The sequence below is a fragment of the Megalobrama amblycephala genome, linkage group LG19 (genome assembly GCF_018812025.1).
Source record: "Megalobrama amblycephala isolate DHTTF-2021 linkage group LG19, ASM1881202v1, whole genome shotgun sequence".
NCBI classification, from domain to species: Eukaryota; Metazoa; Chordata; class Actinopteri; order Cypriniformes; family Xenocyprididae; genus Megalobrama; species Megalobrama amblycephala.
In genome coordinates, this window is record NC_063062.1 from 40636991 (window position 1) to 40663088 (window position 26098).

Sequence of the window (26098 nt, forward strand, 5' to 3'; positions counted from 1 at the left end):
ACTGATGTGTGTGTTTACCTGGCGTAGTGTGGTATGGGTAAAGTAATTCTGCCCCACTTGTTGTAAGTATCAGACACCAACAACCTCTGCAGTGTGTAAGAAGAGCAATCTGGACTTGTGGGTAAACAATCCCTGACCAGCGGCAGCCACGTGAGGCCCAGATCCAAAGAGTACTCGAGCTCCACCGCTGCGGACACATGAACACACACAGCCGTCAGAGAAAAGCTCTTCTGCTCGTGACAAACACAGAACGAATCGCTCGTGTCAGGGACCTACTGTAGCAGGACGAGGTGACCGAGCAGGAGGCAGAGAAATCAAACTGGACGAAGGCGTCCGGGCCCAGACTGATGTCGGTGGTGATGCCGTAGCGTGTGTTTGATTTCTCGATGAAGGCGAAGGCTTCGCCGTCAGAGCCGCACACGGGCATCCGCGTGCCGCCGGGGTGCAGCAGCCAAGAGCGGCCGTTTGTGGAGGAGAAGTCGTCCTCCAGCGGGCCCCAACCACTGGCACTGCCGCCCACCACCAGCTGCTCACAGACGGACACACACGTCAGCATGATATACATCGACCTCATGTTTAAATGAGTGTACTGCAGTAAAAGCTCTTTACTTTATCAATAACCCAGGGACTATGGAAGTGTCCGTTCTCAGACGGCTGCCACCAGCGCAGGCGTGTCGCCGGAGTCCGCGCTCGCAGAGGGATCTCCAGGGCCACCAGGTGAGCCTGGTTACTGCTGTTGCTGTACAGGAACTCCTGAAGCAGAGCCCAGCTCAGCCCTCCATCCACGGAGAACTGCAGGAGCACCGGCTGGGAGCGCGGATCAGGGGCCGCTTTCCCACAGCCCAGCCTCAGGAAGAACTGGATAAACCTGATCGGAGACACGTTTCAGCATTAATAATGGTGCGAGACACGGTTTCGTGGTGAATATCTCGTGTGTTTGTGGAATACCTAGCGTTAGACAGGTCCAGATCCAAAGTCTCCAGCATCCGCAAACCGTCCTCACTGAAGAACAGGTGGTTCCCGCTGGTGGTGATGCCACACTTTCTGGAAGGTTTTCCTCCACTCATCAGCTTGAAATGTTCAGAATCCAAAACTCCACCTATGTGACAATCATTACAGATATATCCCAAAGAATCAAGTCAAGAGATACACTGCAAACAATCTGTAAGGAAACATTCAATTGTATCATTCTGCAAACATTGTTACTTTTGAATGTTCTCTGAACGTTCTGAAACCAGACGTAACATGTTTGACGAATATGTTTCATGAATGACGTTTTTGTGCTAACGTTTTGAGAACATTATTAAAGACCAGAAAACTTTGAACGAATGTTCTATTCAGAGAACGTTTGTTCATAACTTTGAGAGAACCTTGACAGAACATTCTGAGAACGTTCCCTGTTCTCTGGGTTTTGTGTGAAATATGATGATCAGTGTTGAGGGTAACATGAGTTACAGAATCAGATTACTTTTTTCAAGTAACTAGTAAAGTAATGGATTACTTTTAAATTGAAAACGAAATACCTGAGTTACATTTTCGAATAAGTAAAGTTACTTTTTTCCCATTTACTGACTGACTTTGCATTTCCTTTAAACTGATTAATTTCACTTACATTTGATAATTTTATTTTTTGCTATTAAAAACAAACAAGCAAGCCCAGCCCAGACGAGAAAAAGTAATGCCAATGTAACATAACATAATACTTTCTATTAAAAGTAATTAAGTAACAGAATTAGTTACTTTATTAGGGAGTAATGCAATATTGTAACGCATTACTTTTAAAAGTAACTTCCCCAGCAGTACTTATGATAAACGTGTTTGAAATGCATATCATTGTGTTACTCACAGTCATATAACAACATACTGTACATCATCTGTTTGCTTCTGTACCTTCAAAATCCTCCTTCAGGAAATCTGGGTTCGGCACATCTGGAATGGAGCAGTCGGAACCAGAGTAACCCGGATCACAGTCGCAGTGAGTGCCTCGAACACACACGCCATGGCCGTTACACATGTTCTGGCACTGAGGGCCGATGTAGACGCTGTCCAGGGCCCAGGTGGGCGGAGCCGTGCCGCTGGAATAAAACCCTTGGTACCAGCGGAACCGCACGGATCTGCCAATCACAGAAACTCTGTTACACACTGAACACGCAACAGTCAACTGTCAAAACAAACAGCAGCCCAGCTGACAGGGAACGTTCCCAAAGTTATGAACAAACGTTCTTCCAGTAACAGTAATAAGTTATCTGATGTTCTCAAAACGTTATCACAAAAACATTATGTATACGTCATTCATGGGACGTTATTTAAATGTTACTACTAACGTTTAGAGAACATTCAGAAGTAACATGTTCCTTTAATGTTCACATAAACATGAAAAACATCTTTAAAGCATTTAAAAACTGGACAGAGAACATTCTGAAATAACAGTTTTATAACTCAATGGGAACGTTAGCAGAACGTTCATTGGTTGTCATTTTGTTATGTGGGCAGCCGGTGTGTCCCACTCACCCACACAGCCGCAGCTTGCCGAAGTGGATCATTTCTCTTCTCCAGCCCTGCGTGGTTCCAGGATAGTAGACGCTGGCAGGGTGGAGTTCAGTGGAGCAGAGCGAGCTGAGCCTCGGGCCGCCGGCACACAGAGGGACCAACAGATGCCACGTGGCTCCGAAGTCCCGCGAAAACTCCAGACGCACAGGGTTCAGGGAAGAGCTTTCAGTTGTGCAGCCCACATTGATCTAGAACAGGAATCATAGTTACTGATGATCCCACTTAACCGAGATAATCCTTCAATATAGCAAATATTGCCTTTAACTTTACACTTAAAGTGATAGTTCACACAAAAATGAATATTCTGTCATTAATTACTCACCCTCATGTCATTCCAAACACAAATGAAGATAATTTTTAACTAGATTTCTGTGCCTCCATTTAAAATTCTGTGCATCATATAAAGCGATCATGTCTCTTCAGAAGACTTGATTCATACACTACAAATAATGATGTTCTTCCTCAGAGTTTCTGTCTTGTTTTCCAGCACTAATCTCTAAACATTCTTAAATCAAGACATGACATGCAAGAAAAAAAAATTAAATCGTGCACACGATTTACTAGTTCGTTCCCTCGATTTATAAATCATGCATGATTTATAAATCGAGGGAACAAAATAGTAAATCATGCACACATTTTAGTAAATCAAGTGAACGAATTAGTAAATCGTGCGCACGATTTAGCCTACTATTTTTTTCCTGCATGTCATGTCCGGGGCTCCATACAAGATACATTTACTAGAGAAGCAAAATGACTTTAGATATTAAGTGTTGTTTTTGAAAAAAATCTTCAAAATGAAGTGAGTTTGTGTTTAAAACAAGACAAAATATCTGCCATTGGAGTCGGAAAAAAAATCTTAATTTAAAGGGAAAACAAGATTATTTTTCTGACCACATTGTCAGATATTTTGTCTTGTTTTAAGCACAAACTCATTTAATTTTGATAGATTTTTCAGAAAACATGACTTATATTAAGAAAGTATATTTTTACTGGAAAATCAAACAATTTTTTTTCAGTGTGTGGATTTACTTTACAATGAAGCGTCAGAGATTTGAATGAATAGACTTTAAATGGAGGCACAGAAATATCTCAGATTTCATTAAAAATATCTTCATTTGTGTTCTGAAGATGACATGAAGGAGAGCAAATTTATTAAATTTTAATTTTTGGGCGCACATTGCCTTAGGGAAAAGGGCCTTTTAAATGCCAGTGCTGATCTCAGAAAGCCGTACCTCAAACTGGATGACGGTGTTCTCGTTGACATCAATATCTCTCGTGGTAATCGAGTGTTCGCCCAACTCACTGGACATGAACACCATGGCGGAGTCCTCTTCCCTGCAAACACAGTGAGGGTCACATGACACCATCAACACTGAACCGGAAGGTTTGACCAGCAGATTCAGACACAAGCTGGACTCAGTATATATTGAGTCACTACAGTTCATCTCCTTGAGGGCGTTTCATCGTCTTACACTGCATGAGGGAAACACGCTGGAGATACTCACAGTCCTCCTCTCTGATACGGGCAGTAGAATCCAGTGTTTCCTCCAGGATAAAACAGCCAGTTCCCCTCCTGAGGTCCAGCCTCAAAGCTCTCCAATATAACCGGCAAATTATTGATGCTGTTGCCATCTATGATCAGGTCATCAATCACCCACACCTCCTCCTTCTTACCTGAAGAATTGAAGAGATTGAAGAATCAAAACAATGAGAAAAACTCCCTTCAAAAAGTTCCTCCAGCAGGAGTTCTTCTCTATATCAGTGTTTCTGAACTCCATCTTGAGTTTCTTCACAATATTCCTAATTTAAATAATTCATGCGCAGAATAAAGGGGCGGGGCCTGGATTAGTTAGTCAGTAGTGTGTTGAAACTGGCGGTTATGGTAAGGGGCGGGACATTTCCCAAACACCAATCACAACACACTGCTCCAGCCGACCAATCAGAGCACATTGTGCTTTTCAGAAGGAGGGGCTTCATAGAGACAGGAACTAAACAGAGCGTTACTGACAGACTGGGAAGAGAGGAGCTGCAACAATGGAGAATATGAGGAGAATAATCAACCTGTTCTAGTGGAGCACAAAAACACCATCAAGGTCCTCTTTAAAGTGTAAAGCAGCACACAACTCTTCTGTGTCACGAACTCATCTCCATATGACACTTGTGATTGTGTCAGTGAGGTGTCTGTGTTTCTTACCGCTGTTGTACGGCTGCCACAATCGAAACCGTGTAGCGTTCGTCTGCGCACTGGGAGGCAAAGACATGTGAACAAACAGCGTGTCTGTGGAAGTGGGGAAATAAAACTCGTCTATAAGCAGCCAGCTGATCCCTCCATTCACTGAATACTGCAGCAGCACGGAGTGAGAGCGCTCGGGCACGCCTGCGCACACAAACACACACAACATGTGTTTACAACCAACAGCAGACCAGCAGAAAGGCTGGAGATCGAACACGCTAACGCCACACTCACCCTTAGTTATGAACTTGAATGAAAACTGGATGTACATGGTGTTTGTGCAGTCCAGATCTGTTGAAACCAGCATCCGCAGTCCCTCCTGCAGGAGAAGAGGACAGTCATCTGGAGGAAAACTAAACATGCTGATTTACTGACGAAACCCTAGAGCTTCTATAAACGTTTCGATCTACAGTCCTACTACATTAAATTAATGCTAGACACAAGTGGTTCGGTCACACTTTACATCAGGATCCTTTAAAAGAAACCAGCAGTTAGTCGTCTGTCACTATAAATGCTCAAGCTCAATACTTTATGTTATATATTTGATGCATAAGGCATTGCATGACACTATACTCACGCCTTTGAAGATGAGAGCCGTTCCTGATTTCAGAGGCTCTCCGCTCAGCGTTCCCCGCTCTGCCCCGTACACCTCCGGCCAGATATCTGACTTCAGGTTCTCATTGAAGTCCTCCTTCAGAACGGACGGTAAAGCGACCAGAGGCACACAGTGAGCCCCGCCGAAGCCCTTGTCACAGCTGCGTGAGAGAGAGAAGCCACTGTAACTGCAGGATCTCTGAGGAGCGTTTGAGGTTATCAGCTGGTGTCGAGACTCACACGCAGTGTCCGCTGTCACACAGGCCGTGTCCAGAGCACATCCACGGGCAGCCGGGCGTCAGCAGCACATTGTCCAGCGTCCAGCCATCAGCTCCGGGAGCAAAAACCGGCTGAATCCAGCGGAACCTCGTTCTAGGAGAACTACAGGATTCGGAAAAAAGGGTTTAGAGTTGGAACATGTGAATAGAGCACACTAACAAAGTAGCATGACATGACTGTAAAGCTTTTTGGACACACTGTGGCATATAAGCAAATTCATAAGTACCTTGTCACCTAGGAAAATATCAAGGTTTATACAGTGAGGGCAGTATAAATGTTTAGTGATAAACGAGTGAATGGGACTGTGCAAAATCATCTGTACAGTGTAAAGAGTCATACATGGCAGCGCTGGGCAGGTAGACAGTGACTCTCCTCCACTGCAGATACTGAGGCGAGCTGTACACCGACCGCTGGCTGTATCCGGAGCAGCCGATGGCGGGCGGCACACACTCGGGCGTGACGAGAGTCCAGCGGCGGCCGCAGTCGGTGGAGAACTCTAGACGGACGCCGTGGGCTGGAGACGCTGCCTTACTGCAGCCCATGCTCAGATCAAACTGCAGGAAGGAGGATCCGGACACCTCGAAGTCCCAGCTCTCAGCGTAACGCGGCCTCTCTGGCGGGACAGAGCGCAGTGCAGTCATTCACATCAGACAGATCCAGTCATACACGTGTGCTTCATGAGCTTCTGTGAGTGCCAAAGGGCAAGCTCAGAACTAAATGATGGTCACACTTTATTTTGATGGTCCGTTTATGCAATAAGAAACGATGCATCAACATGTCAAATGGCTCTCATTACAGAATCATATTATCAGACCGTCTGCTTAAAGGTGCGGTAAGTGACTCTGAGAAACGCTGCTGAAAGTGGACTGAGCAGCACAACACACTTGTAGCCAATCAGCAGTAGGGGGCGTGTCTACTCATGATGGGGAGGAGAGAGAGTGAGCTAATTAGCAGTAGAGGGCGTGTCTACTCATGATGAGGAGGAGAGAGAGTGAGCTAATCATCAGTAGGGGGCGTGTCTACTCATGATGGGGAGGAGAGAGAGTGAGCCAATCAGCTTTAGGGGGCGTGTCTACTCATGATGGGGAGGAGAGAGAGTGAGCTAATCAGCAGTAGGGGGCGTGTCTACTCATGATGGGGAGGAGAGTGAGCCAATCAGCTTTAGGGGGCGTGTCTACTCATGATGGGGAGGAGAGAGAGTGAGCTAATCAGCAGTAGGGGGCGTGTCTACTCATGATGGGGAGGAGAGAGAGTGAGCCAATCAGCTTTAGGGGGCGTGTCTACTCATGATGGGGAGGAGAGAGAGTGAGCCAATCAGCAGTAGGGGGCGTGTCTACTCATGTAGGGGAGGAGAGAGAGTGAGCTAATCAGCAGTAGGGGGCGTGTCTACTCATGTTGGGGAGGAGAGAGAGTGAGCTAATCAGCAGTAGGGGGCGTGTCTACTCATGTTGGGGAGGAGAGAAAGTGAGCTAATCAGCAGTAGGGGACGTGTCTACTCATGTTGGGGAGGAGAGAGAGTGAGCCAATCAGCTTTAGGGGGCGTGTCTACTCATGTTGGGGAGGAGAGAGAGTGAGCCAATCAGCTTTAGGGGGCGTGTCTACTCATGTTGGGGAGGAGAGAGAGTGAGCCAATCAGCTTTAGGGGGCGTGTCTACTCATGTAGGGGAGGAGAGAGAGTGAGCTAATCAGCAGTAGGGGGCGTGTCTACTTATGTTGGGGAGGAGAGAGAGTGAGCTAATCAGCAGTAGGGGGCATGTCTACTCATGTTGGGGAGGAGAGAGAGTGAGCCAATCAGCTTTAGGGGGCGTGTCTACTCATGTTGGGGAGGAGAGAGAGTGAGCCAATCAACTTTAGGGGGCGTGTCTACTCATGTTGGGGAGGAGAGAGAGTGAGCCAATCAGCTTTAGGGGGCGTGTCTACTCATGTAGGGGAGGAGAGAGAGTGAGCTAATCAGCAGTTGGGGGCGTGTCTACTCATGTTGGGGAGGAGAGAGAGTGAGCTAATCAGCAGTAGGGGGCGTGTCTACTCATGATGGGGAGGAGAGAGAGTGAGCTAATCAGCAGTAGGGGGCGTGTCTACTCATGTAGGGGAGGAGAGAGAGTGAGCTAATCAGCAGTAGGGGGCGTGTCTACTCATGTAGGGGAGGAGAGAGAGTGAGCTAATCAGCAGTAGGGGGCGTGTCTACTCATGTTGGGGAGGAGAGAGAGTGAGCTAATCAGCAGTAGGGGGCGTGTCTACTCATGTTGGGGAGGAGAGAGAGTGAGCCAATCAGCTTTAGGGGGCGTGTCTACTCATGATGGGGAGGAGAGAGAGTGAGCTAATCAGCTTTAGGGGGCGTGTCTACTCATGTTGGGGAGGAGATAGAGCTAATCAGCAGTAGGGGGCGTGTCTACTCATGAAAGGGAAGAGAGAGAGTAAGCTAATCAGCAGTAGGGGGCGTGTCTACTCATGTAGGGGAGGAGAGAGAGTGAGCTAATCAGCAGTAGGGGGCGTGTCTACTCATGATGGGGAGGAGAGAGAGTGAGCCAATCAGCTTTAGGGGGCGTGTCTACTCATGATGGGGAGGAGAGAGAGTGAGCAAATCAGCTTTAGGGGGCGTGTCTACTCATGTTGGGGAGGAGAGAGAGTGAGCTAATCAGCAGTAGGGGGCGCGTCTACTCATGTTGGGGAGGAGATAGAGCTAATCAGCAGTAGGGGGCGTGTCTACTCATGAAAGGGAGGAGAGAGAGTAAGCTAATCAGCAGTAGGGGGCGTGTCTACTCATGTTGGGGAGGAGAGAGAGTGAGCCAATCAGCTTTAGGGGGCGTGTCTACTCATGATGGGGAGGAGAGAGAGTGAGCAAATCAGCTTTAGGGGGCGTGTCTACTCATGTTGGGGAGGAGAGAGAGTGAGCTAATCAGCAGTAGGGGGCGCGTCTACTCATGTTGGGGAGGAGATAGAGCTAATCAGCAGTAGGGGGCGTGTCTACTCATGAAAGGGAGGAGAGAGAGTAAGCTAATCAGCAGTAGGGGGCGTGTCTACTCATGTAGGGGAGGAGAGAGAGTGAGCTAATCAGCAGTAGGGGGCGTGTCTACTCATGTTGGGGAGGAGAGAGAGTGAGCTAATCAGCAGTAGGGGGCGTGTCTACTCATGTTGGGGAGGAGAGAGAGTGAGCCAATCAGCTTTAGGGGGCGTGTCTACTCATGTAGGGGAGGAGAGAGAGTGAGCTAATCAGCAGTAGGGGGCGTGTCTACTCATGTTGGGGAGGAGAGAGAGTGAGCTAATCAGCAGTAGGGGGCGTGTCTACTCATGTTGGGGAGGAGAGAGAGTGAGCCAATCAGCTTCAGGGGGCGTGTCTACTCATGTAGGGGAGGAGAGAGAGTGAGCTAATCAGCAGTAGGGGGCGTGTCTACTCATGATGGGGAGGAGAGAGAGTGAGCCAATCAGCTTCAGGGGGCGTGTCTACTCATGTAGGGGAGGAGAGAGAGTGAGCTAATCAGCAGTAGGGGGCGTGTCTACTCATGTTGGGGAGGAGAGAGAGTGAGTGAGAGTGAGATGTGAAGACTGTAGAAGGAGAGATGGCTGAGAGACATTATAAAAAAGAGAAAAGCTCACTGGAAAAAGAAAGGTTATGATCAGAGATCAGAGTGGGAAGGCCTGAAAATGGACGTAGCTTTCCAGATGAAAATGCTCATTTAAATGTCTAAACGATGAATGAAAACTTCATGTTTCATGAGATTGGCGATATCTTAACGGAAACTCACTGTCCATGAGCTCAGAGTTGAAGCTCAGCACCGAGTCTCGGCTCAGGCAGTCTGCGGTCACCTCTCCGCCTACAACTCGATACCAGTTGTGTCTTAAGGGAGAAGTGCCATCAAACGTGTCAAAGAATCCACTTCTGGCGCTGTCGTTCATTCCGATCAGAATATTATCCAGGCCCCACTGGGCCGAGTGTTTCCCTGAGAAAGGAGAGATAGATGACATTACTGTTCGGTCACCGTGATTTTGTTCCACCAAGACATGTTCCTGGATCAACATATTTTTTGATCCTGGAACAACATTCCTATCCTTTCCTAACCTTTTCCCAACCCCTAAAAATAACCCTACCAATAACTTATCCCTAAAATCAGAGGAAATGATAGTTGAATAACACTGTTGTGGACGCACCTAACCCAGGTTGTAAGCCTAAACTTGACACAAATGGGAACATGTTGTACTTGGTGAAATCACGTTCACCATAACGGTTCTCACCCTGCTGCGGCTGCCACCAGCGGAACACGGTGTGGGGCGTCTTTGCTGCGGGCGGAAGCTCGATGGTGACCACCTGAGGCTCCAGGAACGAGCCAAAGTCCAACTCTCGTAAGAGCTGCCACTGCACGCCGTTGTTTATGGAAAACTGGACAATCACACCTGACAAAGAAATATAAGCAGAGTAACTGAGAAAATGAGGAAAAGAAACAAGCCGCAGAATTTTTCATGCATGATCGCCTCTTCCAGCTGACCAACACAATCTCATGAAAATTCGTAACTATTTTATGTTTTGGTGAATTTTTGGCTAATTCGTATGAATTTGTGCAATCTCAGTCATACATTTTTATACAACCTGCTCAAGTATGTTTAGGAGTGGGATTATTTTACGTTTTTGTACATTTCATATCATACGATTTTATACGAAACCGCCCCCTCGTAACATTTTCCCATGAGATCATACTATGATATGATCTCCACATTCACCTTCATTTCGGGAACGGGGGCGAGTGCAGGTGGAGCCCATGTTTTTCCCTCCAATCCGAATGTAGAACTGAACCAGACTGTGCAGAAGAAGAAAACAGACAAAGACAGCAGGTTATAAGTAGAGAAACAAAAAATGATGACAGTCTGAAGCTTCATAGTTTGAGTCGTGGCACGGACCGAGTGTTGGTGGTGTCCAGCGGCGCGGTGCGAGCCTCTCGTCGGCCCAGGCTGCTGAAGTACAGCGCTTTGCCTTCACTGATGGTCCCGCAGCCGTCACCGATCTGTCCTCCGCTCAGGCTCTGCCACAGTGAGCTCAGCTTCCCCTCGAAGTCCTCCGAGAGTTCAGTGGGACTCGGTGCAGACGGGACGCAGCTCGACCGATCCATCTCGACTGAACACAAACACACATAACATCACACACAGCGGAAGATCCTGATCACACACACCTGACTCAGGTCAGCGTTACCTGTGTACCCCATGTCGCAGAAGCAGACGCCTGAGATACAGTCTCCATGACCTCCACAGTGATTGGGACAGGGCTCAGAGATGTAGACGCCGTCCAGGGCGAACGCAGGGGCGTCCCGATAGACACTGCTCTCCTGGAACCAGCGGAAGCGTGTCTTGCTGAAAACGACAGATGAGTTCATCAAAACTGTGGCTAAAATCAACCCCTGCACTGCAAACAATGTTGTTCTTGCTTAGTATTTTGGTCTTTGGTCTCTTGGGAACCATCCCAGTGTCCAGTTACCTGGCAGCCACATTTCGTGGGAGCACAACAGTGATTCTGGTCCAGCGCTCGTAGTCTCCTGTGTTGTAAACCGTGGGCTCTCTGAGTTCGCGGCCGCTCCCCTCACAGCTGCTGGCCCCAGGGGATGCTGGGTAACAGCCCTCGCGCACCAGAGCCCACGTGCGGCCCGCGTCATGAGAGTACTGGAGCAGGACGGGCGCAGATGCACTGAAGACCGACTCACAGCCGATGTTTAGCTGAAGGAGAAACACAGCACAGGTTACAGATTTACATTCATTCAAGGTCAAAATCACTTTAATTCTCTCATAATATCCACTGCAGCATCAGCTCTTTTCTCTCAGTGTCTGAAACGCTTCGATCAAGGATTCGGTCTCTCTAAACCCCGCCTTTCTGAGAGCTGCTCTGCTGTGATTGGTCAGAAACCAAACGCTCATTATCATATCTGAATCTCAGCTCTTGATTCACAGTGATATGAACAGTAACGACGGCGTCGGTTTTACCGTATCAATCTCAGCAGAAAACAGCGTCTTCTCGACACGAACAACACGAACCAAACTCTTCCAGTCTCAGATACAACTACAGTGATTGAGGGCGGGGCAAAGAGACGCTGTTCAGCCAATGAACACCAGAGGCGGGCATTATGCAAATTAGTTCCAAACCTACATAGATTCAGCAGGAAGTGAGAATTACTGAATTACTGACGACTCGCTTCAGTTCAGAATCGATTCTTTCTTTTAGGAGACAAAAACTCATTTATCTGATCTCTGAAACAGAGCTTTTACAGTCACAAACAGCTTTATTACACACTACATGAAAGATAATATCCCAAAAAAATGTCATATTCTGTGCCACAACCATGTCATTATTATCAGTTGTGAGCTTCTCTCTGCAAACTGATATTTGTGATTATTTTCAGTTAATTGGGTTAATGAATCAGTTTATTATGTCAACAATGTGATTACATTTTTTAATTGATTGTGTGTGTGTGTGTGTGTGTGTGAATTAAGACTTCCTGCACGTAGCCTTACATCAGTACCTTGAACTGCAGTGTGTATCCCGGACGGAGAGACAGGTCTCTGGTCACCGCCATCCGGTCACCATCCGATCGTCCGAACACTATGGCCGAGGGTGTGGGAGCACAGAAACTGCCGTTACGGTCCTTGTCCATTCCTTCGTTTCCCAGCATCAGCCACACACTCATCTGGTTGAGCGGATGATCAAAAGCCGGTTTCTCATAGAAGTTCTGCAGGGAGACACCAGAGTTTCTCTCTCGTCTCTTCATGAACACGGCAGTAGGATCATCTGTGAGGAGAATCTCACCTGAGGAAGCGTGGGATCGGCCATCGGGATGACATGCTTCTCTCGCTCGGACAGGATGATCACGTCATCGATGGCCCACTGATCGTAGCCCTCGCCGGAGTGGAGCGGCTGCCACCAGCGGAAACGGGTGCAGGGCGTTTTAGAGGCCAGAGGAAGTTCATAATGAACAAACCTGTGGACAAACAATATCATCCAGTCACAAACACTCATATAAAGATGCTAAACACAAGTGGACACTTGATACTCTTCATTATAGAAATATATCAGCAGTTTAGATTAAATACCTAGAGTTGCAGTGAATTTTAGGGCCAGTCACACAGAAGGTGATTTTTCCTGGCACAGTTTAATGTGAATGTATTAGTCCTCTCACCGCGGTCTGGTGAAGTCAGTGAAGTACATCTCTGCGATCAGACCCCAGCTGATTCCTCCATCGTTGCTGTACTGCAGCAGAAGCCCCTCCTCCCTGCTGTCCGCCTGATTGCACTCGGCTCCGTCTCCGCCCATTCGCAGGTAGAACTGCACAAACTCCGCCCACTCCGTGTCCAAGTCCCAGCTGACCAGCTGCCGCAGCCCGGCCTGATGACACCAACATACAGCAGCACAATATCAGTGACCACAGACCTGAAAGTCATCTGAATAATGATCAAATGTGTTCACAGGGAACGTTCTCAGAAGGTTCTGTCAACGTTTTCTCAAAGTTATGAACAAACGTTCTTCCAGTATCTTAAATAGAACATTCGTTCAAAGTTATCTGGTCTTTCATAATGCTCTCAAAATGTTATTTATACATCGTTCATGGAAGGTTTTTTCAGAAATGTTTTAGTAGACCGCTCATTCTGTGAGTATGACGACTGTAATCGCACCTTACTGAAGTACAGAGAGGATCCCGAGGAAACCACGCCACAGCCCTGGTCGGGCGGCACGATCTCGCCTCCGGTCACTTCCTGCCAGGCTGACATCAGGGTTTCCTGCGACTCGAAGTCTGAGAGCACACTGGAGGCCAGAGTGTTGAAGGGCTGGCAGTCTGAGCCCGTGAAGCCTTCATCACACCTGTGAGCAGAGCAGATGATGAGCTCAAACACTGCTGCTCGTCCAGCAAAAACATCCTCAAAACACCTACTGTTCTTTACACTGTGTAAGATATTAAGCGACGATGGACAAAACACGATAAAAACTTGCAGCTGGGCAATGGAAAGCCGGTTCATATGCACACTGACATTCATCATGAAATCTTATGTTTCGATTCACATCTTCTGATTGGTTCTTCTCAGGACTTAGAGGCTTTTGCTTACAAAGGGAAGTGGCGTTTAGCGGTTTCTGCCATCGAACTGGGCTGACGCTGGGATTTAGCGGATTTGAAGTGAAAGTATTTGATGAACGTAGGCTATACTATATGTGGAGAGCATTCGCTCAATATCATGGAGCTTTTTCATCTGAACTCTTCATATGTTAAAAATTTAATTTATTCCTGTGATCAAAGCTGAATTTGTGTCTGTCTCTGACCTGCAGTGTCCGTGGTCACACCAGCCATGTCCTCGGCACATCTGCGGACACTGCTGCCCGATGTAAATGTCATCCAGCGCCCACTCATCCTGCTCCTGGTAGTAGTTCTGGATCCATCGGAAACGTGTCGCACTCGACCTGAAGCCAGAAAACAGCATGAAACCAGAGTGAGACATGAGAAGAAAACACTGCAAATGAATATGATCAGATGAAGAGACACGAACACTGGAAAAATCCCATCATTCCTCCCTATACAGTGATCAATATGAGCAAAACAGGCCGTAGGAAAACGCCTATGGTGTTCATCCTCTGGGTCCTTCATTCAAAATATTCACAAAAACCTAATCTTTAATTAAAGTCAAATCATTGAAAAAAACAAAAACACTTTATTCCGATAGTCCACTGTAGACATTCTGCTGACTATAAGTAACTTTGTAACTACATGTCAACTAACTCTCATTAGAGTATTAGTAGACTGTTAGTTTAGGGTTTGGGTTAATAGAATAAGTTCACCTGTACTTGTAAAGTTACTTATAGTCAGCAGAATATCTGTTGAGGAGCATCAAAATAAAGTGTTTGCAGGAAAAGAGCAGAATCGGTCCTCCTTGAGGTAACATTTAATAATCTCACAGGAATCAGTGAATTAAAGCAAAGGTATTAAAGTTAAAGATCAGTTTATGGTTTGTATCTTACCAGGTCTTGTAAGGCAGAGGAAGCGTGATCCGTCTCCAGTCTGTGAACTCAGACGGATGGTAGACGCTGGAGGCCGTGAACTCGGAGCAGCTCGGCATGCCTGGCAGACAGGCCTACACCAACAAACCATGAGAAAACACACCTGAAACACCCTGATGGAGCGGCCCAGAAAAACTACAAACTGTGTTTTCTCAAAGAATAATCTATAATCTGAGTTATAATTGTTCTCCAGTCCTTACAAGAAGGAACAAAGACTGTACTGTAACCACTGATTATCAAGGTATTTACTTCTTATCACAAAAACATGGTAACACTACAGTGTGTTTAGGTCTGGTGCTTTACAGGATATTTATGTGTCCTCACCTCTTTGACAAGATGCCAAGTCAAGCCGTGATTGGTGGAAAACTCCAGCCGGACCTGCGTGTCGATGTGCGGCGAAGGCTCCCGTCCGCAGCCCATGACCAGAGAGAACTGGATCATGTAGGACGCGCCGATCTGCATGGACTGTGTTTCCACATAGCGAATACTGGAGGCCGAGCCATGATCGCCTGAAAAACTGAGCAAATATTTACATCATTGTGGCTTTCGCTGTCATTCGGATCGGGCCCCGAAGGGAAGTGCTGGTACTGTTTGGATATCAATGCATTATTAATTGCAGAAATATTCTGCCTGTTTTTGCACTGCATACAGAAGCAATTTTCCGTTCCTTTGCTCGTCTGGCAGATGCTGACAAACTTCAGGTCTGAAACGAAGCTCGTTTTTTTGTGCTTCTATGTTCTTGGTGACGTGGCGTCAGTAGTCGGGCAGGATATGATGTCACTGCATGGATATGACTGAGCTCATAAATATTCATTAGATGAATTTAGAAGTTTTATTTACATTAATTAAGCCTTAATTAATGAGTTCTTCAAAATGGACTCAAGAACCCTAGAGTTCCATAGAGAACCCCACTGAACCTACATGAAAGTAGTTGCCTTTTATATTTTAGGATGGGGATCATGATGATGATGATATTTCGCAGCCTGTGATTGAAAACCCCTGGCTAAAGTGACTGTAGTGAATGTGAATAAAGTCAGCGTATTGCAGGTGAAGCAGTACCTGAGAGTCCAGTCGTGCTGACAGTACGGCTGCACGTTCCCCAGATAGAAGCCCAGGCTCTGCGTCACATCTAACACATTACTGAAGTCCAGGCTGATGATGTTGAAGAGGACAGAGGTCATGCTGATCTCATCCACAGCCCAGACGTCCTGGCCGCGGCCCGAGTGATACGGCTGCCACCAGCGGAACTGAACCCCGAACTTACGGGCCCCGGGAGGAAGCTCCACAGACACAATCCTGAGAGAAAAGAGTCCAAAAGTGAATTTCATATTTGACGTTTGTATGATTGATTCTGTGAAGCTGCGTTGAAACAGTGTGTTGAGTATGAAGCACCTGGGCTCATGGAAGCCCTGATAAGAGTAATGCTGCAGCAGCGTCCAGATGATGCCGTTATCTGAGGAGTAATGCAACAGCACACCCTCGCCCGGCTGATCCGGAGCTGGACACGAGCTGGAGGTGCTGCGGCTGCCCAGTCTGAGCGTGAACTGAAGATACCTGAGAGAGACGAACACAGACTGAACGTGAAACACTTGCAGTGTGTATGTGTGTGTGTGTGTGTGTGTGTGTGTGTACCTGGCCTGTGAGCTGTCCAGCGGTGTTGTAACGATGTGTCTTCTACTGTCTCTGTTGAACACCAGCGCTTTCCCACTGGCCAGAACCCCGCAGGCGAAGCTGACCTCTGCCCCGCGCAGCGAGGAGAAGCTGTGATAGGACGACAGCCTCACGCTGGAGAAACTCTCGGACAGAAACGCAGGGAAGGTCTGAGACGCCAGCTCACACGCAGGACCGCTGAAACCAGGGTCACACCTGAAGAGATGTGAAAACACACACTTTCCAGTAAGGTGTTGCTGTTTCTCAGTCTAAAGAGTGTTTCGACTGAAGAATACTCGTACTTGCAGCCCGTGCGTGAACAGTGTCCTCTACCGGAGCAGAAGCGCAAACAGGACGGCCCGATATACACTGGAACACACACAACAAGAGTGAACAGTGTCTGTCAATTAAAATATCCATACATTAAAAAACTGATCTGAGGGACATTCCTTCATGTCAAAAGGATAAATGTTACATTGTATCCATAAACGTGCACAACACAATTAAACCACATCATCATCACTGGCACTGATCATAATTTATTTGCTCACCTCTGGTTCTGAAAATGTTTTTAAAGTAGTTATGGAAACATTACTTCTGAACGTTCTCTGAATGTTCAAAACATCCCATTTTTAAATGCTTTAAAAACATGGAACGTTACTTTTGGATGTTCTCTGAACGTTCTGAAACTAGTAACATTTAAAAACATTAGTCGAACGTCCAACTGAAACATTTCAGAAAAAACATTCTATGAATAATGTTTTCATGCTAACGTTTTGAGAACATTATTAAAGACCAGATAACTTTGAACAAATGTTCTATTAACGTTACATTTGTTCATAACTTTGAACGTTCTGAGAACGTTCCCTGTTCGCTGGGTAAGTGTCATAATCATCTGTTTGCTCATCATGACTCCAGCAGTAATCGTGAGCAGTGTAGGACTGGCTCGTACCGTTGTCGATGGCCCACATGTTGCTGGTTCCCACAGCGGTCTGTCTCCAGCGGAAGCGAGTGCTTTCGGTCAGCGCGGCGTTGGGCAGAGGAATGGTGATCCTGGTCCATCTACAGACACACAGTGAGGTTAAACCGTGCTGTCGTGATAACAGGCACAGGTCAGATTCATGAGCAGACGCAGGCACTGACCCGCTGTAGTTCTCTGAGGAGTAGATGCTGCTATGGGGCAGATGTGAGCCGGCACACAGCTCAGGGAGACACTCGGTGTGCAGGAGTGACCAGGAGCGCCCGTGATTCGACGAGAACTCCAGATTGATGCTGTGAGTTTCACGGATGAAGAAGGAGAAACAACCGTCTTTAATGCACTTATTTTAAAGGGAACATGACTTGTGTTCTGACTCGAGTCACCTCTGTGTCTGTACTGACCCGGACCCTAATCACTGCCACACACACAACAACTTACACCATTCCTGCAAAGTTCTATTCTATTCTATTCTATTCTATTGTATTCTATTCTGTTCTGTTCTATTCTATTCTACTCTATACTGTTCTATTCTATTGTATTCTGTTCTGTTCTATTCTATTCTACTCTATACTGTTCTATTCTATTGTATTCTGTTCTGTTCTATTCTATTCTACTCTATACTGTTCTATTCTATTGTATTCTGTTCTGTTCTATTCTATTCTACTCTATACTGTTCTATTCTATTGTATTCTGTTCTGTTCTACTTTATTATGTTCTGTTCTGTTCTTTTATATTCTATTCTGTTCTATTCTACTGTGTTCTGTTCTGTTCTATTCTTTTCTATTCTGTTCTGCCCTGTTCTATTCAATTCAATTCAATTATATTGTGTTCTGTTCTATTCTGTTGTGTTGTGTTATATTCTACTGTATTCTGTTCTGGTCTATTCTGTTCTATTCTATTGTTACATTCTATTCTATTTTTTCTATTCTATTCTATTCTATTCTACTCTATACCGTTCTATTCTACAGTATTCTGTTCTGTTCTATTCTCTTCTACTCTATTGTGTTCTGTTCTATTGTATTCTTTTCTGTTCTATTCTAGTTGTTCTATTGTATTTTATTCTATTCTACTCTATACCATTCTATTCTACTGTATTATGTTATTTTCTATTCTATTCTTTTCTATTCTGTTCTAATCTATTGTGTTCTGTTCTATTCTCTTCTAATCTATTTTATTCTATTCTACTCTATACCATTCTATTCTACTGTATTCTGTTCTGTTCTATTCTATTATTTTCTATTCTGTTCTAATCTATTGTGTTCTGTTCTATTCTATTCTCTTCTACTCTATACCATTCTATTCTACTGTATTCTGTTCTATTATATTCTCTTCCATTCTGTTCTATTCTATTGTGTTCTATTCTATTCTATTCTATTCTATACATTCTATTCCACTGTATTTTGTTCTGTTCTATTCTATTCTATTCTATTCTACTCTATACCATTCTATTTTGTTCTATTCTATTCTATTCAGTTCTATTCTATTCTATTTTATTCTATACTACTATATACCGTTCTATTCTATTCTATTCTATTCTATTCTATTCTATTCTATTCTATTCTATTCTATTCTATTCTGGGTATCCAGTTATTTCCATTCATTATTTAGAGTAAAATAGTACTAAACAAATTGTTGAATTTACATCTTTGTACATATAATGTCAACACTACCTTATAAATGCTGAAATAGGTTTTTATATCCTCACTCATTTTTTCAGTTTTTTTCTGTTTTAGTGCATGGATCTCAGAATTCTGTTGTACTACTGTCTCTACTTTTATTAATTTGGTGTTTATTTTCATTCATTTTTGTCCAAAGCGAGGATCTATTTATAGTCTTTTCTCATATTCAAAGGTTATTTCTTCATTCTGTCATCATTTACTCTGTATTTCAAACCAGTATGAATGTTAGTGCTATCGGGATCCCTCTGTTAGGGTTAGATATATCTTCCTTCATGTTCCACAGAAGAGAGATGATGACAGAGCGATCATGTTCGGGTGAAGGAGCGAGCACCTGTTGGCCGGCTGATACGCGCCACACCCGAGGTTGATGGAGAACTGCACCAGGTGAGTGTTGGCACCGGGCAGCACAGGCAGCAGCTGCAGGAAGTCCAGAGCCCAAACGTGACGGTTCGCCCCGCCGTGAACCTTCTGTTCTAGACAAAACTGAGTGGCCGGAGTCTGTAGCTCTGTGGGCAAACCAATGGAGACTACTGTAGGAGTCTGGGAAGAGCAAAGAGATGTCGAGGAGTAAACAGATGAGACATCAGAGGAAAGAGAAATATGTAATTGTTGAAAATGGTTAGTTTAAAGAGGATCTATTATGGCTTATTAAAAACTCTGTTTTTGTGCTCCACTAGAACAGGTTGATTATTTTCCTCATATTCTCCATTGTTGCAGCTCCTCTCTTCCCAGTCTGTCAGTAACGCTCTGTTTAGTTCCTGTCTCTATGAAGCCCCTCCTTCTGAAAAGCACAATGTGCTCTGATTGGTCGGCTGGAGCAGTGTGTTGTGATTGGTGTTTGGGAAATGTCCCGCCCCTTACCATAACCGCCAGTTTCAACACACTACTAACTAACTCAACCAGGCCCCGCCCCTTTATTCTGTGCATTAATTATTTAAATGAGGAATATTGTGAAGAAAACTCAAGATGGAGTTCAGAAACACTGATATAGAGAAGAACTCCTGCCTTTTTCGTGCTCAAACATCAACATTACACACTAGAGAAAGATGTAAAACAGCAGAATAGATCCTCTTTAACCTCTATCTGTACATAAGGTCTATACCCTGTAGGCGGAGTATGGCAGTACGTCCAGAAGCACATGATCTTTTCTGCCCTCTGAGCGGCCAAAAAGGACGACATTATTCTTGCTGGATTCTCCAGGGTCGCAGCCTCCAGCCCCTGCGGCGATCACACAGAGACCAACGCTGATCACACGTCAGAGCCAAGATAATGTGCATGTACAGGTGCCAGAACAAGACGTACCCATGGCGAAGTGGAACCGCAGGTTTCCGTAGGCGCTGGTGTTCAGGTACGGAGTGCAAACCTTCCTCGGTCCGTCTCTGAGAAAGACGAGCGCTGATCCGGACTCCACCTCCCCACACTGAGCTCCATACACCGCTCCGTCCACCTCCCATCTGCAGTTCAACAGCACACAACGGAAATTAATTAATAAAAGGTGACATGACACACAGCGTTTTACCCAAACTATATTTTGTTCTGAAGTATAGCTTGCAGTGTGTTTGCAGAAAGACTCCGCCCACATTCTCCTCTGATTGGCTGTGATTTTAGATTGGTTTGGTTGTGAGAGCAGTTCTCTACTCTGAACACTGCTGTTAAAATCGATTTGCAGTATTATTTGCGTACGATCATAAGACTCACCCACTCAGTGGACTCTCGAAGTCTTCCTCCCAGTAACTGCGGCCCTCTTCACGGTGCAGGTCCACGTCACGTGTGGAGGCGAAGCTGTGCTCCAGCCCCTCTCCGCCGTGGAAGTACAAGGCGTTTCCCTCCGACTGACAGGCGTGCTGTTGAATGAATCGAGAGTAAGTGTTACTGAGATCTCTCCATGTTGCATAAATAAAGTGCCATCTAGTATAGTCTTTTAAACGTATATTATTTGCATAACAAGCTCTCTTTCAGCGGGATCCCAGAGTTTGATCATGTGACCTTGACTGTGGCTCCCGGGAAGAAGAGCCAGTTGGCCGTGTCCAGCGGGTCCAGGTTGTCCTCCAGCAGCGGGGGCCGGTCAGCGCTGTTGAGCACCAGTATGTTGTCCAGACCCCAGCAGGACTCGTAGCCGTCGGGCCCCACGGGCGGCTCCTGACTCCAGCGCAGGTGCACAGACTCGCCTTTACAGCCGGCCGGCAGCGGCACGAGATGAACCACTGTGCTGCTGTTAGTGGGAGCCCTGCCAGACCGAGACCAACACTGTCATCACACACACAAGAGCTCATGCACATCCAGACACACGTGACTTATAGCACTGGATCAGCTGTGCAGTGATGAGTGTGTGGGATCTGTTTCCTAAAATAAGTAAAAACCTGATCTTCTCCAAGGTGATCCAGTCATCAGAGGTGTTCCGACCGCAGGAGATGATGATACTGGGGTCTGAGTAACTGAACCGACACGAACCAGATCCTGAACGAGGAACACAAACACACAACTCATGACCCGTCGCTCGGCTCCATAGCCTTACACTGAAAACAGACATTCAGCTGCAAAAATGATGTTCTTCCGCGGCGTTTCTGTCTGTTTTCCAGCACACATATCTAAATGTTCTTAAAGGTGCAGTGTGTAAATTTTATCAGCATCTAGTGGTGAGGTTGCGAATTACAATAAAGAGAAGCTACGGTGGCCAACACAGGACAAAAATGTTGTTGTCTGAGACAGCAGAGAGAAGCTAATCAAACAAACGCGCTCTGTTGAGCAGTTTGTCCGTTTAGGGCTGCTGTAGAAACATGCCGGCGCAAAATGGCGACCCCCGGTGTATGAGATAGAAATGACTCATTCTAAATGTCTTATAAATTATATAATGTCTTTATACACCACTTATGTGTATAATATTGTATTTTTGTCAATAGATCCTCTTATAATTTACACATTGCACCTTTAAATCAAGATCCATTTGGAGAAGCAAAATGACTTTTCTGAAAAATGCATCAAACTGAAATGAGTTTGTGCTTAAAACAAGAACAATATCTGCCAGTGAAACTAATTCATGTATGTAATGCATGCATCTTGATTTAAGAATGTTTAGATATTAGTACTGGAAAACAAGACAGAAATAGTGCAGAAGAACACACTGTTTGTGTGAACAGTGCTGACCTACAGTATCAGTGCAGAAAGATGGTGATGCTCACCTAAGGCAAACTGCAGGACTGAAGCTGTGCTCGTGTTCAGAGCCACTGACGTCTGAAAGAGATGATCATAAAATCATGAGCTTCTCAGTTCCCTCGTTCAGTGATGTGTTAGTGTATGTGGTGGCGTGGTGTAACTCCACACATTATTCAATCCAAACTAAATGATGAGTGAATGGAAAAACCAAGGGAAGTGTCTTTTGTATATTTACTTAAAAGGCAATTACCAGTTCTCTCTGTCCGAAGGGTTCACAAAACGTCACTGCCTTCCCATGCATCAGCGCTCCGCACTGCTCTCCCACCTCACAGTTACTGCAGTCCGACCTGAGAGAAACACATTCATGAGCGTGAGTAACAGACACATCTTCTTCTGTCTGTATGCAGTCAGTCCAAAACACTGAGCAGGAGAAGGGAAGCAGCTGAACTGCCAGAGAAAGACGAGCGTCACCCACCAGATACTGAGATTGAGCTCTTCTTGTGTGTTGTGTTCGAAATCATCTCGGAGAACAGCGTGATCACCGTGAACCACAGCTTCACATCAGCAGAAGACCGTGAGAGAGACAGAGCAACAGTGAGAGTGTGTGTGTGTGTGTGTGTGTGTGTGTGTGTGTGTGCTGATGCTTCTTCTCACCTAGACTGGGCCGCAGAGGAGATTCAGTGGGAGCTGAGAGACAGACAGATGAAGAACACAAAAACGTCTTTAACAACATTTATAATTTGTGCACATTAAAGACTTAATTTGCATAAATAAATGAGAATGTCTGATCAGTAACATTTTATTATACGTGTGGTGGTCTTTTATTCTGCAGGTTAGAGTTTGTTAGAGAGCAGAAGCTGCAGTGCAAAACATGATGTTCTTCCTCAGTGTTTCTGTCTTGTCATGTTTCTTGATTTAAGAATGTTTAGATATTTGTGCTGGAAAACAAGAGAAAAACATCATTTTTGCAGTGCATCTTCTTATTCTCTCAGAAAAAAGCCTGAAACTTTAATCAGTGTTCAAATCTGAAGATTAAAAAAGTGATATAAGTGATATAAATGTATGAAAGTCTCCAAAATGTTTTGTAAGTTTAGTTTTTTTAAGCATGCTTTTCTCTTTATATGTTTTGATGTTCCTGTTTGACAGATGAAATGAAACATTACAAGATATGAATTCATAACTGACTGTAACTCTTTATTTCTCCGTTGAGCATGACGTCCAGTCTGTCCTTATCTAAAGCCTCTGACACTTCTATCTGAGATTAACCACTTTAAACGTCACACTCAGGAACCTTCATCTTCCCTGGAAAACCTTTTTATCTTCTCAACCGTGCAGATAGAACAAAAACCATATAGTAAGTCTTTTTCCTCAATAAACCTCATATAATCCATCACATTATAATAATAAAGCAGCAGCAGCCTCTTCATTTGCTGACCTATTTCTTCCAGAACTCAGGAGCACATGTGACCGTTCATGCATTACTTCAGTAGCTGCAGGTACAGGGAGCGTCCACTGAGAGGCGCTGTGAGCTCTGCGACTGCTGAATCAGGATCAGCAGTTACTGAAGATTAGTGAGTCTCACACCAGCATCGCTCAGATACTATTATATTTTATATTTTAGCAATGCTTTTGAATGCATTTTATTCATTTTCATTTTTAAAAATATGTCTATATAGTTTTAATTAAATTTTAGTTTTAGTTATTTTAGTAATTCAAGTTAAACTAAAAGAAAATAAGAAACCTTGCCTTGGCAACTAGCTGCAATACAATTAGTTTAAACTTTATGACAATAACAAAATGTAACGAAAATGTTTTTGTGGTTTTGGTTTTAATTTTAGTTAACTATAATAACTCTGGAATATATAGTTTGCAGTCAGTTTTCCCAATGCATATATTTGGGTGAATATGTCTGGTAAGGGTTTCCTGATGGGTTCAGATCAAGAAACACTCTGATACATTCATTCAGATTTCAAAATCTAATGTAACATCCAAGTGGAGTTAGGCTTAACTTTTAGTTGATTTAATTCGGTTCGGGTAACACTTTATTTTACAGTGTCTTGTTACACGTTACATGTACTCACTTACTGCAGTAAATGCCTAACCCTAAACCAAACCCTAACACTAATACTATAGTAAGTACAAGCTGTTAATAAATATTACATATTACTCTGTACTTAAATGTATAATTACACTGTTACAAATACACTTGTTACACTGTAATTATATATTTAAGTACTGAGTAACATTAAGTAAGTACATGTACTTACTATAGGGTTAGGATTAGGGTTTGGTTTGGTTTAGGGTTAGTTGCATGTAATTAGGCATAATTTATAGTTATTACTATAGTAACTGCATGTAACAATGAGACTGTAAAATAAAGTGTTACAAATACACCTTTAAATGAAATGTAAACACAGATCATTATTTGTATGTATATATTCAGCTTGTTATGCGTATCTGAATTGTGGCTTTTGGAAAAATGTATGCCATGTGATCAGTTTGGAAATTAAAGAGCGAGAATGTTTTGGTGAATTGTGTGTTATGAATGTTGGGAAAGGGAGCAGCAGCTCTGGCTTTTCTCATTGTCATCTGTAGCAGAAAAACATTATCAAGTGTTTGAATTAACAGGCAGATTTCATAGTGTGTGTTCAATATTATTTCACTGACACTGTTTACTAACATGTCAGGCGGACACACACACACACACACACACACAATGAGAGCTTATCTCTCTCAACTCTCTGCACATGATCTTTGTCAGTGGAGTTTTGCTCTGGTTCTCTGTCGATCTCCTCCTCTGTCTAGCGTCACACGTTCACACAGCAGACAGTCACACTCATTTCAGGCTTAGTTTAATCCTCGATGGCTTCCTTAAGAACTTTAATTACCTCCGGCGCTCTCGCTGTAGATCTGTGCTAATGCGACCGGCTTACACTGACAGTTTAACAGCCCTCCGCTTCCCAAAGAGCGATTTGGAGCGGGCCAGTTCATTCCCCAACTTCTCTAATGCAAAGCCGGACACTCAGATGAAAGTTGGCGATGGATGTTATTAAGCGCAGGACATTATTTCAAAGCGCCGCATCTTTCATCTCTAGCGCGTCTCTCCATCTAGAGGCCGCGGCGTCTGCTGTCGTATATCTGCTCTGGTTCTGATCGTCCTCCTCTCCTCTGCCCAGCACCGATCGCCCATCGTGAGTTATAGTCACTTTTCGATAATCAATCCTCAGGGATACGAGTCCAATGTGTCCCATAAAGCCCTAATTTATGGAGCGGCTGGAAATTGCAGAGTTCTCTGGTCGCCTTCCCTCATCCCGAGCTGTCACAGATATCACTCTTTGATATACTAGCGTCACCTCCAGCTCTCCCGCTCTCTCTCTCAGTGAAGTTCTTCTGCTCTGATAGTCTCTCGTTTCTGTTTAGCATGCCTTTATGTGTTTATCTCTTGTTACATGCTGTCATTTGTCATTTCATTCTGGCTCATTTCACTTTCATGCACTTAATGATTTTCTTCTTTCTGCATGGAAATTAATTGAGTGCATAAACAGTGGACAATAAGATGCAACAGTCTGGTTTCAGATAAACAAATCCATTGATTTTCTCCCTAACAATAACATATAAAGCTTTTAGCACAGACCCACCGTGAGCTCTGAAGTGGTTAAATGATGAGATCTTACAATCCATCAGTCAGAATCACTAGTATCACAGAAATCACTGTAACTGATCTCAAAGTACATTACGGAACCACCCCACAGTACTCAGACCCTCCATGCAACACTAGGCCGGTCCCAAGCCAGGCATTCAGAACAATGGCAGGTTCAGTGGCCCACCGTTAATGAGGTGGCATCAGATTGATGAGAAATGGACCAGATCCTCCAAGTAACAGCTGGAGGAGATGCTGACCAGAGGCTGCAGACAATGTGGTCAATGATGATCAACATAGCCGCTGAGAGATTTGGCCTGAAGGA

The 26098-nt window shown here is 44.8% G+C and overlaps 1 protein-coding gene across 4 annotated transcripts in view; it reads right to left on the bottom strand.

Annotated features, from left to right (window-relative positions):
* Positions 1-26098, bottom strand: part of reln (reelin) — an 89482-nt gene that overhangs the window by 18104 nt on the left and 45280 nt on the right. For all 4 annotated transcript variants that reach the window (XM_048168056.1, XM_048168055.1, XM_048168054.1 and 1 more), the window contains exons 5-46: positions 22788-22820; positions 22609-22687; positions 22384-22480; positions 22160-22211; positions 21341-21437; positions 20967-21207; positions 20679-20824; positions 20283-20434; positions 20083-20198; positions 19312-19520; positions 17466-17594; positions 17275-17384; positions 16625-16691; positions 16305-16538; positions 16065-16226; positions 15732-15968; positions 14997-15189; positions 14634-14746; positions 13941-14078; positions 13301-13487; positions 12808-13013; positions 12438-12609; positions 12154-12360; positions 11118-11353; positions 10836-10993; positions 10547-10760; positions 10370-10446; positions 9887-10045; positions 9400-9594; positions 5996-6269; positions 5618-5758; positions 5361-5538; positions 5018-5102; positions 4745-4927; positions 4056-4224; positions 3783-3885; positions 2512-2738; positions 1891-2114; positions 949-1099; positions 610-868; positions 277-526; positions 19-187 (exon numbers count right to left, since the gene is read on the bottom strand). In XM_048168056.1, coding sequence (XP_048024013.1) covers positions 19-187; positions 277-526; positions 610-868; positions 949-1099; positions 1891-2114; positions 2512-2738; positions 3783-3885; positions 4056-4224; positions 4745-4927; positions 5018-5102; positions 5361-5538; positions 5618-5758; positions 5996-6269; positions 9400-9594; positions 9887-10045; positions 10370-10446; positions 10547-10760; positions 10836-10993; positions 11118-11353; positions 12154-12360; positions 12438-12609; positions 12808-13013; positions 13301-13487; positions 13941-14078; positions 14634-14746; positions 14997-15189; positions 15732-15968; positions 16065-16226; positions 16305-16538; positions 16625-16691; positions 17275-17384; positions 17466-17594; positions 19312-19520; positions 20083-20198; positions 20283-20434; positions 20679-20824; positions 20967-21207; positions 21341-21437; positions 22160-22211; positions 22384-22480; positions 22609-22687; positions 22788-22820 — 6829 coding nt within the window. The remainder of the gene's footprint in view (positions 1-18; positions 188-276; positions 527-609; positions 869-948; positions 1100-1890; positions 2115-2511; positions 2739-3782; positions 3886-4055; positions 4225-4744; positions 4928-5017; positions 5103-5360; positions 5539-5617; positions 5759-5995; positions 6270-9399; positions 9595-9886; positions 10046-10369; positions 10447-10546; positions 10761-10835; positions 10994-11117; positions 11354-12153; positions 12361-12437; positions 12610-12807; positions 13014-13300; positions 13488-13940; positions 14079-14633; positions 14747-14996; positions 15190-15731; positions 15969-16064; positions 16227-16304; positions 16539-16624; positions 16692-17274; positions 17385-17465; positions 17595-19311; positions 19521-20082; positions 20199-20282; positions 20435-20678; positions 20825-20966; positions 21208-21340; positions 21438-22159; positions 22212-22383; positions 22481-22608; positions 22688-22787; positions 22821-26098) is intronic.